This window comes from Trachinotus anak, unplaced genomic scaffold, assembly GCF_046630095.1.
Source record: "Trachinotus anak isolate AG129_WGS33_773 ecotype Australia unplaced genomic scaffold, CSIRO_AGI_Tana_v1 ptg000019l, whole genome shotgun sequence".
NCBI classification, from domain to species: domain Eukaryota; kingdom Metazoa; phylum Chordata; class Actinopteri; order Carangiformes; family Carangidae; genus Trachinotus; species Trachinotus anak.
The window spans coordinates 27344558-27359100 of record NW_027273870.1 but is presented as its reverse complement, the minus strand read 5'-3'; the positions used below and the strand labels follow the sequence as shown (position 1 = coordinate 27359100).

At 42.4% G+C, this 14543-nt stretch overlaps 1 protein-coding gene across 1 annotated transcript; it reads left to right on the top strand.

Moving 5' to 3' along the window:
- Positions 1 to 7929: 7929 nt before the first annotated feature.
- Positions 7930 to 9242, top strand: ier2b (immediate early response 2b). The gene has a single exon (XM_071504961.1). The coding sequence runs from the start codon at positions 8101 to 8103 to the stop codon at positions 8656 to 8658; it is 558 nt and encodes a 185-aa protein (XP_071361062.1). The 5' UTR covers positions 7930 to 8100; the 3' UTR covers positions 8659 to 9242.
- Positions 9243 to 14543: the final 5301 nt, after the last annotated feature.

Below are 14543 nucleotides of genomic sequence, written 5' to 3'. Positions count from 1 at the left end.
TTTAGCGTGTCCTTCTCGAATAATGTAGATGTCTTCTGCAAGAATAGGACATATGGACAGCTGGGCAAACTCCCATCTGCGGATGAAGATCATGTGACATGACTGAAAGCGCTAGAACAGCTACTGACCAACTGAACAGCTGTTTCCAAGGTCTGAAATAATTTTCTGTTCTCAAAAGCAGGCCTATACATTCTTTGTCCGTCTTTACATTTAATAAGACTAGATTTGTGTTGTTTGCAATTCCACTGTTTGGTATACAAAGGTAATACTACACAACATATTGAAGTTTTGCTCAATTTAGCAGCTTTGAATAGAGGTGGGATTCTATTTTTACCACTGGACGTACTCTGTGTTATACTGAATTTACATATTCAGACACATTGTTTGTGGAGTTGCCATGAAACTTCACAGACTGGTTCCAGACCTCTGAATTGCTTCCTGAATATCCTCTTAAAGGCCCTGCCCTGTTTTCAGTTACTCTGGCTGATCAGATCTGACCTCTGCTCAGGTTGAAGGTGGGTGGAGCTGTGCTGGGAATTACATAATGTTAAGCAACATAAGTGAAAACACCTGTGTGCGTACACCATGGCTGTGTCGAGCAATTAAATGACAAAGGTTTTGAATGTAAAACATTGCAAGACGCCTAAATCCGCTCAGAGAAAACTAGATTTTGCCATTTTTGGCCTTATATGCACATGAACACCTGTCACACTTTGTCTATTTCATTATCCATTCATCCACATTTTTATGGAGTTATAAATTTTTTTTGTCTAATTGTCATAAGATGTGTTTAATGTCACTTTGGAAATTTGTATATTGAAGTGGGGGGATCAAATCTCAGGGCAATTGTCAAAGTATAGTAGATCTGAAACTCTATATTACCTGCATTTATGTAAATTAGGATAGGAAAGGATAGGAAAGGATAGGATAGATAGGTTATAGGATAGGATAGATAGGATAGGATGCCTAAATTTCAACCCTCCTCAAAACAAGCCTAGAATCTCCTCCACAGTTCTTTCATCTGTTTGTTCATCAAATGAAATGGAAATATGACAGAGGTTAATGAATCGTGCGGACAACATGGAGCTCTCATTAATAATTAATTAGAAAAGGATGTACACTAATGAACAGAGCGGATCAATGCAGGGTGTTGCTGGAAAAGAAAAAAAAAAAACATGCATACTCAGCACATCCTCCAGTAGGTACTGCCTTACATCTGTCCTTCCTGTCCCACCCATTTGTCTCTGTGGGTTTTTTCTCTCAAACCCACCCTGTCCTGTCCAGCTCCTTCCTTCCTGTCTTCATCCTGTTTCCTCCCCTCTACTCCTCCTTCACTCCACCTCCCCCCGTCCTTTCCTGTGAAAATTCGCAGCCACAGTTACAAGCGTAAGTCTTGACACAGGCTCTGTAGGAGTCAGAGCCCAGTTTTCTCGAGTCAATAATATTCATTAATCTGCTGCTTTCCCATTTCCCTTAAATTGCATCACTTCTTGACACCAACTTCTGCTTTCTTTTTTTTTTTTGGTCAGAGGTTTTGCTTTGACTTTAGACTGTGTTCACCCTGTGTCAGCTGGTTTGTGGTCATCCGAGGCAAGTGAATCAGCGTGGGAATATAAACCCCTGTGGATCTGTGTCAAGCTAGAGTTTTAAGACCTTTATTATTTCAGTGTGCTCCCATTGTACAAAAAATCTGACAAAGTGCCAACAGTATCAATATGTTGGGAGAGAGAGTCCTCCACCTTTTGCTGGCAACAGAAACAATAGAAATACAAGTCCAGTTTACTCTGTGAGCCAGGTTGTTTAAATGCACATAACATTCCAGTTTTGAGTCTCTTCCTTGTTTTGATCTTATCTTATATGACGTAAACCTGATTATTCATGTCCTTGTAAACATGATCATAACAGGTGTTTTGATTGTCTGTGTGCAGGTGTGTCTATAGCTCCTGAGTTACCACAACAGCTGAGCATGAACACAGTTTAGTCTCTGTGCTGCCTGAGCTGCGGTGATGGAAAACCAGAGTGACGTCACAGTCCATGCCCCACATTACAGACCTACAGTCTCCTTTTATTATTATTGATCACCATTCGATTGTTGAACCACAGATTTTGCTCTGCTGAGCTCTGATGTAACTTGCGTTGTGTTGTCGTTAGTCTGGAATTAATGATGCAGGGAGGAGAATGATCAGAAACCTGGATGAAGGGGTTCGCCTGCCACCGTGTCCCATAGCGCTCCAGTTAGCAGAGTCAGGTTTCCCACAGCTGGAATAAAGGCTAATCCAGGTCTCTGCCCAGGATATAATGTTTAGATGTGCCACAAATTATAGATGGGATACCAGGGTGCTGGACATTGCCAGTCTTCTCAGCTTCAGTCTTCAGCAACAAATACACTAATGTCTCAAAATGAATGTGGTGATTATATATGGTGATGAACTGACTGAATCAGTGAACCTTAAAATACAGAGTGAAATTATATAATTTCAACATTATCCTGAAGTGTAGTTTTACGTCTTTCAATGTGAAAGCGAGTACAACGTCCCCGCTCAGATGCCTGTGCACCATCATCAACATGTAGACAAACGACAAATTAAATATTGAATTTCAGAGTCTGTGAAACCCTGCACTTATTATTATTAACTTTTACACCATGGCAACAGAAAACACTATATTCTGATTGGCTGGGAACTGGATTAACTTTTACAGTAATAACCAGAAACTGCAATATAACCAGACACCTATGACACAGGTGTTTGCAGCTCTATATTAATGCATCAGTATTAAATCTGAAATGTGCAAGTAAAGTGGAGACAAACCACCCGATACAAACCATTACCATGATGGAACGTACAGCATGTTGGGTATTGCCCCTAAGATAAGGTGTGAAAGCAGTGTGACATGATATATATAACCCGTAATCGCAAAAATAGAATCACCAGTGTTTTTTTAAAACTCAGAAATAGTTTGTTATTCTTTTCCACTCTCTTTTATCACTTGATCTATCTCCGCTGCTCATCTACTGTCCAGCTCAGTTGAATCTGAGAACTGTCTGAGTGGAAAATTTGAGTCACTTTAAAACACGCAGCTCGATGTAGCAGGAAAATCTGCTCTGCCGGAAGAGAGCAAAGTCTGAAATGTACCTAGCTGCTCTGCAGGGCGACGAAAGAAACTGGCCCAGAGTCAACAAGCATGAGGAAACAGTCAGAGAAGTGCTGAGGCTAAAAATAGACACTCTGACCCATTCCCTTATGGTGCCTTCAAGTGCTCCTTGTAAGGATGACCTACTTTCATGTTTGGAAGTCATGATTACAACTTGCTGCTCCTGCTAAAGTGCATTCAGTTGAGAATAATGAAGAAAAAAAAGAGAAAAGGTTTATGAGCAGTTACCACTTGGTTTCTTTGAGAGCTCACCTTACATGGGACTGTACTGAGGAAGGAAGAGGAGAGAATACACGTCGCGACATTAGCTGATAGCAAACCACGCCAGGATGCAGCTGAGAACCACAACAAACATCAGGCTGTGCGTCATAAATCTGCAGCACCATCAAACAGGCCCAGCCACTTTAACCACCGAGCTACATTCAAGCTGCTCAACTCTTCTCAAGCCTTTAAATACAGCAAGGAAATCCATGTCAAACCTGTTAAATTGGGTACTTTTAAAATTTAGAGTTACTGACAATCATAGTCTGATTCTTGGATGTTTCAGTATATTTGGCCAATTAACTTTGAAATATGTTAATTTGCTAAAAATGGTTTATTCAGTGATATTGCCTGTTTTTCTGATGTTTTATAAAATTGTATTGGCAAGAAAAGTAGACTATTAGACTATTAGAAGCATCTCAGTGCAGACGTGTACACCACCATCACTATCACCTCTATGTAGAGACACACAGACAGGTGACAAATTAAAGGAAAATCTAACATAAAGGGCCTCAGCAAGGTCTCTGAACTCTACTAGAGGGATGAACATCATTCCTCCTAAACACACATCGGTCCACAGTCTCCCATAGGTGTTGAGTTGGGTTGAGATCTCGTGACTGTGGAGGCCATAGCACATGATTATCATCATTTATAAAATCACCAGTGACTCCTCGTGCCCCGTAGCTGGAGGCATTTTTCAGCTTTTTCCTTTAATTTATCACCCGTCTCTAAAATGAAAAGAACTCCTCTACGGCGGTGTCAAAAAAAAACTGAACATTAAAAGCATCATAAAAGTAGATTTTATTAACTGGCAGAGCAGTTTTATTAGGTTACATTGCATTGTACAGTTGCGCCTCATGAAGCGGCCACTGACTGTAGAATCATATTATGTAATTAAAATGGCAAATGTGTTAGCAAGCATTGGTTTATTTATATACTGAGCAGAAACAGAGCGACATTACAGTTATTGTTTCCGTCCACCTGGCAAATGTAAGTGACTCAGTCTGGAATCTTTGCTGCTTAATGCTCTCGTGCTCTTCAGCCTGTAGATAACTTTGTGTGTCCGTCATCTGGTGCTGTACAGTGTTCGTTGATCTGGAACTCGTGATGATTCTCTCTACGAGGAGCCCCTTTACACATAGTCATTTGATAAGAGCAGCTTTAAACTGCTTGACAATAATTTAACAGTGACAACAACTAATTAGATAAACCTGTTTTTTTTTTGTTTTTTTTTACTGTGATTGATTCAGCAACTGAAGCACAGTCCAAGAGTCTGTTGCTTGATTTTCAGCCTCACAGACATGAGCAGAAACCAAAGCCACCTGCAACTATAAGAAAAATATATCTGCAAATTTAAACATGCACAGGATGCACGTTAAAAAACGATCAGTGAAAAATGAAGGACACATGCTTTGTAGCTAAGGAGCTAAACTGAAGAGCATATGCTGCTAACCAAAAAAAATAAATAAGAAAAACCTCACCATGGTCACTATTAAATGTCAACCGTGGCAACCGTTTCCATGCTTCCTGCCTGTAAATGCATATTTTGGCAACTAGGTCATTTCCTAGGCCTACCAACCACTGTTTATACTATAGAGTGAAATACTGTAGAGTGAAAAAGCAGGCCCCACCCTCTGGTCGGCACACACACACACACACACACACACACACACACACTGCCTTACACATACTCAACCGCCCATTTGGCCTCAAGCAGAGGCAGCGTAAGCATAATCACACATAACACTGTCACCATAGCGACCAGTCGGGTACAGACCTGAGGTGAAGTCTTGTTTGGTTGTTTTCTTTGCTTAAGAACCGCTCGGCTCATACAACTAGTGGTCGAAGGGGCATGTTAAGAGCCGAACTGTGATTTAGTCTGATTTAAACTTGCAACACAAACCGGCAACAACAGATCAGTTTACAGTGTTAATGCCAAATATAACGAGTGCAGACGATGGATGTGGACGTCAGGGTTGAGCAGAATTTCTCTTTCATATTGTGTCAGGTAGTGTGTATTGTAAGATTTGACCATTTGCTTCTCTAAAATTCCAGGTTTAGATTCTTATTTTGTACCTTCAATATCTGCATTTGTTATAATATGTTTTTGTGAGATTGCAGGTGTAAAACTGCCATCCTGAAATCAGATTTTTCATTTCATTTCTAGCTTTTTTCAATGGAATAAAAAAGTCAACTACTTTATTTCAAATTGGCTTTTAAAAGCACGTCAACAACAGTGATGTTTAATTTTTTTTTTAAGTAACTTGTCACTGTAAAAATAATTGTAACATCTTGATATAATGACAGAGAAAACAATACACAGTTAGGGCATTTGGTTTCCATTATAGTGTTTGTGTTTCTGTGCCATGTTCACGTCATGCGGGAAGGAAAAGTAAGTGATGGGAGAGGTTTCCATGGTTACAACTTGCATGTTTTTACAGCAGCTGACAGCCCAGGGTGGTGATCGCCAGTGTTACTGATAACTTGTGTAATTAGCACTTTGAATGAACACTTGTTGAGCGCTGAGTTACAGTTATATGACAAGCAGAGTTAGTGGTGTGGGTGTAAGAAAGGGTTCTGAACAAGATGGCATGTTTCAGTTGCTTTAAATTATGGAAGTTGGCTGATATAGGGTCCATATGTTTGTCATTTTCACACACAAAATTACACGTCATAACTTTTAGAAAACTGGAAAAAAACAACTTGGAAACTGGTGGGGTGGAAATTTTTAGGCCTACAAGTCAAAAGTAGTGTAACAAATCTCCCAGCAGCACTCGCTCTCTTTACTTATTGTCACTTTAGTCTATTTATTTTATTTCTGTTTAAAATAACATTAGCTTTTCATTCACTTTTAACTGTGGGAGATAAATTTAGCATTTTTGCAGCGCAGGAAACAAACCAGAGAGGCAGGGAGGAACAGGTTATGGGTAAGGTTTAAAAAAAAGTCATGTTGTATTCTGTTTTTCCTTGTTCAACATCTTTATTTACTTACAGTTTTTTTGTTCTATTGAATCAACATCACAAATGAACGAGTAGCCTAGAATTAAAAAAAGCAAATACCAAGCCAAGACCATTGTGCAAAAATGAAAGAATGTGCAATATCATTAGTTCAGTTATGATGATCATACTTATTTATTTTTTAAATTTTATTATGGTCATGACTTATTATCCTTAAAGTATTCCACATTCATAAAAGACGGGTAACATGTATTGTCTGACTGCAGAATTTTTCCGCTTTCTCAGGCTGTCCATCTGAAAGTTTTTATATTTCCAACCGCACTTAAAAGCATCATCATGCTTGGGCCTGACAGCCCTGCTGCCGTTTGACCTGAGCCGTGCCGCTGCCTGGTAACCTTATTTACACCGGTGACAACTCCATATATGGCGGAGAGATGACGCCATCACCGCTGTGCCCGGGTGCAGAGGGAGAGAGAGAGAGGACACAGCGAGGGGGAGGGGAGGAGGAGGGGGGAGGAGGAGGGGGGAGGAGGGGAGGTTTGCGGTTGCGCGTTCACGTCACGGCTTTTCCACTGTGCGCGTCCCCACAGGGCTTTACTACCGGATGGGCCATATATGGAATCTGAGAGAGCGAGTGAGTGACGTCACGTGTATATATGTGTGTGTGTGTGTGTGTGTGTGTGTGTGTGTGTGTGTGTGTGTGTGCAGAAACTCCCGACCTCTCCCACGTAAATTCTTCGAACCGCCGCCCGGGTTTTCGGCGGAATGTAAACACCGACGGACCTCTGCGCCCCGGACCTCTGCGCCCCGGAGCCGACCGGACCCGACCGGACCCGACCGGAGCCGACCGGGCGGCCGCTCTCACACCCCCCGTTAAAAACACTTCCTCAAACACCGCGCCGCAAATGTGCCAAACACTTCCTCCCGATGATCGATTTTAAAACAGAAATTTCATTGTGTTGCTCATATTGAACCTGATTTCACAAAGTCTGTTGTTACTGAGAATTACAACCACACAGAGTAGAAGTTATTATAGAAACCTTATTATGTCGTTTATCAAATGACAAATATTTATAGAATTAGAAACGTGACTTTATAATCTCAACAATAAATCTCCACAGTTACCTTTGATTGTTAACACACCATCAGTTTGTGTATCATTAATACCTTTTGCTTTTCTGTGAAACATCTATATTCCTGACAGTGACAGGCCCAATGCGTCGCCGTGGTTTGTGGTATTTTATATTATAGCTACTTTCATGTTTATGAGGCTGCAAATAAACAGAGAAAGAGGAAACGGTCAAATATAAAAAATGAACCTTTGTAGAATGTGGTGAATTTCACCTGGCGAGCTGCAGCAAAAGCAGAAATCTGAATAATAAAGGAGATCAACTGTGAGAAAGAGACGGTAGACCGAACAGATGGTGTGTGTGTGTGTGTGTGTGTGTGTGTGTGTGCTCACTAGCAGGTGTGGGCGGCGCCTGCTTGTCACTAACTGAGGAATGAAGTCCACGTTACGTCAACGAGGAAATAAAACGCCACCCTGCTACTCACACACTCTCATTTCACTACAACACCCGGCGAGCAGCAGAGGTCCGAGCTGAGCCCGACAACACACTAGAAACTCAAGTCCAGCTCAGGACAGACAAAGCTCGTCTACTTGTTGAGCCTTTTGGTGACTGTGCCAAAACAACCGTGCGTAATTACGCATAAAAAAAACAACAAACAATGAGTGCCACAGCAGCAATGGAAGTGAACGCCGAAGCCAGACGGATCCTGGCCGTGTCGATAAGCAAGCTGTACGCCTCCAGGACCCAGAGAGGCGGACTGAGACTCCACCGGAGCCTCCTGCTCTCCCTGGTCATGAGGTCTGCCCGGGACATCTATCACTCCTCCCGGGAGAGCGAGTTGCCCAGCGGGCCGCAGCCAACACCGGAGGAGCCGATGGACACCGGCTCCAGCTCGGCGGAGCGAGCCGAGTTGCCCGAGCCTCAGCCTGAGCCCCAGTCCGCGCTGAGCCCAGCCGAGCCGCCCACAGAGGAGCCGGACAGCGCGGAGGAAGGGTGTGATAGTGAATTCACAGAGGACAAAGAGAACTTGAGTCCGGCGAGGCAGTCCAGGAAACGCCGGGGCAAGGCGTCGGCGGCGCCCGACTTCCTTCCCAGCAAGAGGGCGAGGCTGGAGCCCGGGGAGGAGAGGTATGCGGCCCCGCTGGGCAGCTGTCGCGCCGGGGCCGGGGAGTCCCTGACCGCTTTGTCTCTAAATCGGGTTATACCTGCCTTCTGAACATATGGGGGGGAGAAAATAGCCTCCAATGAGACTTTGGAGCGGAGTGATTCTCGACTCCTCGTTAACCTATAAGGGTGATTTGATCCCTTAGCGCACCAAGGAGCTGACCTACATCGGCGGTCCCGGGACAGAGGGATTACCGGGGCCATGGTGCGACCTCTCTGGTCGAGCTGACTGTGCCTGCCGGGCTGGGAAAAGCCCCCCCGGAGATCAACAAGCCGAGAAGGAGAAGAAACAGAGAAGCAGACCGAGGGGAGCTACGGGCCGGAAAGTTTGAGGAAGAAACAGAAGGGGAACTGGTTGTGTTACTTTTCGTTTCCCTGTGATTCACCTTCAGTTAAATGAGTCCAAACAAGTGACTGGTGCTGACTCAAAGTGTGTGTATGTGTGAATCAGCGGAGAGTGAAGTGAGTCAGGGAAGAAGAAGTGAGGTGGCAGACGGTTGAACACAGAGCACCACACACACACCACTGGACTTGAGGGAATTTCCTGCCCGTGTACGGGGATATCAGACTCTAACAGTGAAAGAGGAAGGGCAGGCACACTGCCCCCCCCCCCCCCCCCCCCCCCCCCCCCACACACACACACACACACACACACACACACACATACACACACACATATATATATTCACACACATTTCAGCTGCTGCTGTGGACTTTGATGAATCAATACTACTGCTCTGGACTGTCCTACATACACTGTGTTCACATGGTGCTTTGGAAAAAGAGAAAGAAACAGGCAGTCCACATGGTGTAATCCAAACCTTCTGTGTTTTTAAATCACTGAAATGTTGTTGTTCATGTCTGACCTGTGAAACTGACATTACCTCAAATTCTAAGCTGCTTTTTATATTTGTATGATTGAAATGATGGTGTAAATATTTGTAATAAAAATGCTGAAAGGGTACTAAACTGTCCTGGGCTCTTTGTTCTGAAGTTACTTCAGGTAGAGGTGATGTTTGTTGCATAGAAACACACACTCACTCACACACACACACACACACACACACACACACACACACACACACCTTGTTTCCAAATTAAAGGGGCTATTGGTCTATATTAGGCCAGAGTTCACAGGGTCAATCCTTTATAAGAGGGAGGAGGTTGGTACAACCCAGCGCCAGTCTGGTGTCGTGCCGCTAATCTCATGCTTCCAGTAAAGACACACACACACACATTGAAACAAACAAACTCTCTCTCTCTCTCACTCACACACACACACACTCACACACACAGGTTCTAGCACTGTACCATTTCCTGTGGATTATGACAGAATCCTGATTCATATCCTTCCTTCCCAACATGACCTGACAACGATTCAGAGGGGGGGGGGGGTAATAAAAGAGTTACGCAACATCACAGCAGCGTGGGGCCAAACACCACTGCTGAATAATGCAGAGCAGCAGGTAGTGTTTATACAGCCTGAGGGCTTCATCATTATCATCATCATCATCATCATTCCACTTCCTGCCAGATGACTGAAAGCTTTACCCCGAAACTCAGCGACGATGGTGATGTTTATCTGGTCGTTCTGGCTGCTCAGGTTTTCGTCGCCGTCCTCGTGTTTACAGTTGAGATCCCTGTCACCTTCATCATCCTCCTCCTCCTCCTCCTCCTCATTTCTTTCCCACGTAATGATTGTGACAGGATGATGAGGAACAGAGGAATTTCACCTTAAAAGGTCAGATGAAATGTTTCTGCAGCTCCCTTAAAGGATAATTCTGGTTCATTTTTGTAGACTTGATCATTGTGTCTGTCTCTGCGCTCACCAGACTAGCTGCAGAAGTGCTGTAACACAGTGCTGTCCGACAAGGCAAGAAACATGTGGTCACACAGTCAGCCGGGTGGTCAACAAGACACCAGTTTGTTTACAAGTTGTAGCGTACTTCCTGTTGGCCAAAGGCAAGCGGTGAGGAGTCAGTGGGTCATCAGACGTGGGCAGTTTGAGGCAGAAAAGCAGGATTGTTGTTGAGTTTATGACGAATTCAGTGTTTGGACAACACACACCAGCATTAGGTCACCACTGAAGATAATCTGCCCACTGTTTCACCACCACCATCATCATCATCATCATCATCATCATCATCATCATCATCATCATCATAACCTTGTTCCTCTTGCTCACCCTGAATGATGAAGAGTGACAGAATGCAAGAAAACACAATAATGACATCACAGAGGAGGAAGGAGATAAGAAACAGCGAACTCATGAAAACGATAAAGATCAGTAATATGATTATAGGAGTGACGTGATTGCTGTTGCTGCTCTGGCTATAATCATCACCCTCTTTTTCCTTCTCTGTTCTATCCTTCTCAACTATTATTATCATCATCATCATCATCTATCTATTTATTTGTTTTGATAGGGACAATGCATGATTATGAACATAACAACACAAAATACACCATGTTAACATGCTAATTTACACCCATTGGCCCTTTAATAATAATAATAATAATAATAATAATAAACTTTATTTATACAGCACTTTTCTTAACAAAGTTACAAAGTGCTTTACAAAAAAATGAAACCAGATAAGGGCCAAAGAACCTGAGCATAATAAAAAGAGTAGAACAGCATAAATAATAATAAAAAAAACATTCAACATTCTGCCAAAAGATCTGACAGTGAGTGAAAAGAGTCATTGTCAATGTCATTCTTCACTGTGGAAATAGTGGCTTGACAAAACAATCCCAGCTAAAGGTCCACACGGACAAGCGGTCTCAGAAAAGCTATGGATGAAATCAGAACAGCCGCTGAGCTCTTTTGTAAACAGACGGATCTCCATGACAACTGAAACATCACTGAGTGGACCTTGAATCAAGGCTTTTTTTGTGACTGGACTTCAGGTCTATAAACACCTTTTAAACCATTTAGTTTTACCTCTGTTCATCTTAACTTGTTTTTATTTTGAAAGTCTCTTCTGTGGTTATGGTTTTACATTTAGATTTTTCTCTTTTATTGTGAAGAACTTCTCATTTTCAGTGATGCAACTAGGCACTACTTTCATTAGTGAATGCTCTGATGATTCATTTTCATCCTCACAACTTCCCAGAGCTCAATATGATCTCTTAAGATGTTTTCTTTTGTCTGATTAAGAAAAGCAGCAGATCCTCTCATTTGAGAAGTGAACCCTAGTGATGAAGATTTTTTTCCCCTCCTACTAATAATCTTCACCTTCTTTTAAGCCATTTCCACTATTTTTTTTTATCTTCATCGTCATCCTTCTTACCTCTGAAAAGAAGCAGTAGCTGCAGGTGACGCCTCATGACCCGAGCCGAGGGGTTCATCTGGAGAGTGCTTCTTCCTCTTCATTTCAAGGATCTTTAGAGGCCTGAAGAGATGAAACGCTGAAATTCACAAGAACACAAACTGAGAAACATCAGAAAAAATAAAATAAACGACAGTTTTGTGTAACTAAATTCTTTGTATGATTCAATTATCTAAATTTAAACCACAGGTTGTGAACCATTGATGTGAAATGTTCATGTTTTACCTGATTTTAATAACCAGTAACTGGTTTTAACGTTGCGTCTGATCGGTGTATATCAGAGACTCAGCTGCTGCATTATCACACTGTGAGTGTTAATTCCCACGCAGCATATGAATGTACACATAAACCCCCAGCTCAGGGTTTTATCATATACTGACCCTGATCTTCCTCCTGCATCACTGGCTTAACATAAAAAAAAACATCCTCCTGATCTGGGTCATACAGTAAACACGTTTTACATTTTGATTTTTACATTCATGTGTAAATCTTTAATCTTTAATCACCACTAATTAATCAGCCACAGAGGATTTCATCATTTAGTAAAACAAAGACTTATAAGTCACTCTGTGTCATTGAAAAGGCTCAGTAAAATGTCACTTATATATGCAAATTAGTGTAGTACAATTAAATATCATGAGGTAAAAGAGTGTGATAGGATGTCTCAATGAAAAAAAAAGGATTTTGGGTGGAGGGGTGTGAGAACTGAGAGAAAACAGGGCCACGAGTTGACACAGGAAACTGAGGTGTGGTCTCTGAGAAAACAAAAGTCAAAATTGAGATATTTCTACTATGTCGAGGAGCAGTGTGTCGTATTAATCACACGTGTCTTTCACCACCGAGCAGCTGAGAACGTGCACAGAGGCGGGAGAGGGAATTTTCAATGGCAGAAATCTCTCTTTGACTGAGTCATCGCAGAGGCATTTGCAGAAGTCATCATCTTTCTCATATTTAGGTCATACTGTGGCGTGAAATCAAAGCACTGTCCTGTTGAAACTACAGCTCGTTTTGTTTCCAAGACCCTCTGCGAGCCTCTGATGTGTCATTATGTCATTAATAATACTCCACATGTCTGGGATCGGTGACGTCTACAACTTCACTGCTCCGAAGAGATTCAAAGCTGGACTTCAGCGGCTGCTTGTGTGAAAGTTACATCAGCAGTGGTACATGGTGTTCCACACAGACTCTTAAATAAGAGCACAACACGTCCTTAAGGCCCTGCGCTCAAATCAGAATTGCAAACATACTTTTAAGAGGCTTGCTTTGGCACAAATCACTATTTCCTACTTGCTAGATGAGAGCGTCCCGTAAAAACGACCCCAGAGGTTCGTCTGTGCTGCAGGTTATCAAGGCCCATAATTACGTTTTGTTGCTAGGCGACATCTAGTGGCCGTAGTGATTATAACAGTAGCAAAGGGAAAAGTGTGGTGATGGAGTAAACAGAGCGACAAAGTCCACGTCAGGAGGAGGTTGGGGTGGATGGATGAATAGGACACAGGAGAGCCGTGTTCGATTCCCATGTGACAGTAGCAGTTTATGTTGTTTCTATCGTCCATGACCGTTGGACAAAGTTAACCACACTGTTATCACGATGACAAAGATCGTCTAATATTGAGGAAGCTGCTTATTTTAACCCAAATCACCATTTTTTCCTAAACCTCACCAAGCCATGACCGTTATTACGGTAACCATGGTGACGAAGGTAGGTACGCCACTCTAATTTAATTTCAGGGTGTTTTGCTGCTACTGACCAAAGGCTTAAGTTCCTGCTGCTCCGATGTTGGGATTTGCTGCTTTTCTCTGTTTTGAATCATTTTAAATGTCATATTGTGGAATATTTACATTTGTACAAGCTGCAGCTGGTCCAGGTCCTGTCAAGTTTGAAAAATGATCCTGGTGTTTTCTACTTTGTATTTTTCTTATAGTCAAAAACGTGTTAATCTGTCTGTCAATACCGTGGCACTCAGCCCCAAAAACCCATGTAATTCATACTGAAGGTGTAAATCTGAAATTGATCCATAAATATAAAGTTTAAATTAAAAAAGAAGAAAAACACTCACACCCATTTTCACCAAATGTTACTCAAAACAGGAGGAAACGGTGGGTTTCTTGGGGGGTATTTTTAGACCCTGATTAATCCACATTCGTTGCTCCTGTGAGTATTTTTGGCTGCAGGATGGTGTGTGCGTGGGATTGAGTCAACATAAACTACAGTGTGTGTGTGTGTGTTCATGGTAATGAGGGAACATGTCCCACCCAGTGCAGCAGTGTGGCTGACTGATGTGTTTTGACAACGATGCAGCTCAGCGGCTCAGAGGAATACAATACATCAGGCTTTGATACAAACGCAACACTTGATTATGGGATTAATTCATTGTTGTTTGTGTCTTTTTACAGATTTTTTTGACTATAAAAAATATAGAATATCACCAGCTTTATCCTTTAATCCATAACAAATGCAGTTTAGTAAGAAGCACAGTATTTCTGATATTTCCTACAACGCAACATATTAGAAAAAATGCACTGTTGCTGCAGCAGCTAAGCAAACGGTAGAGATGTTTTCAGTGTTGGATTCCCTGGATCATTCCTGTGCCGTGTCAGCCAT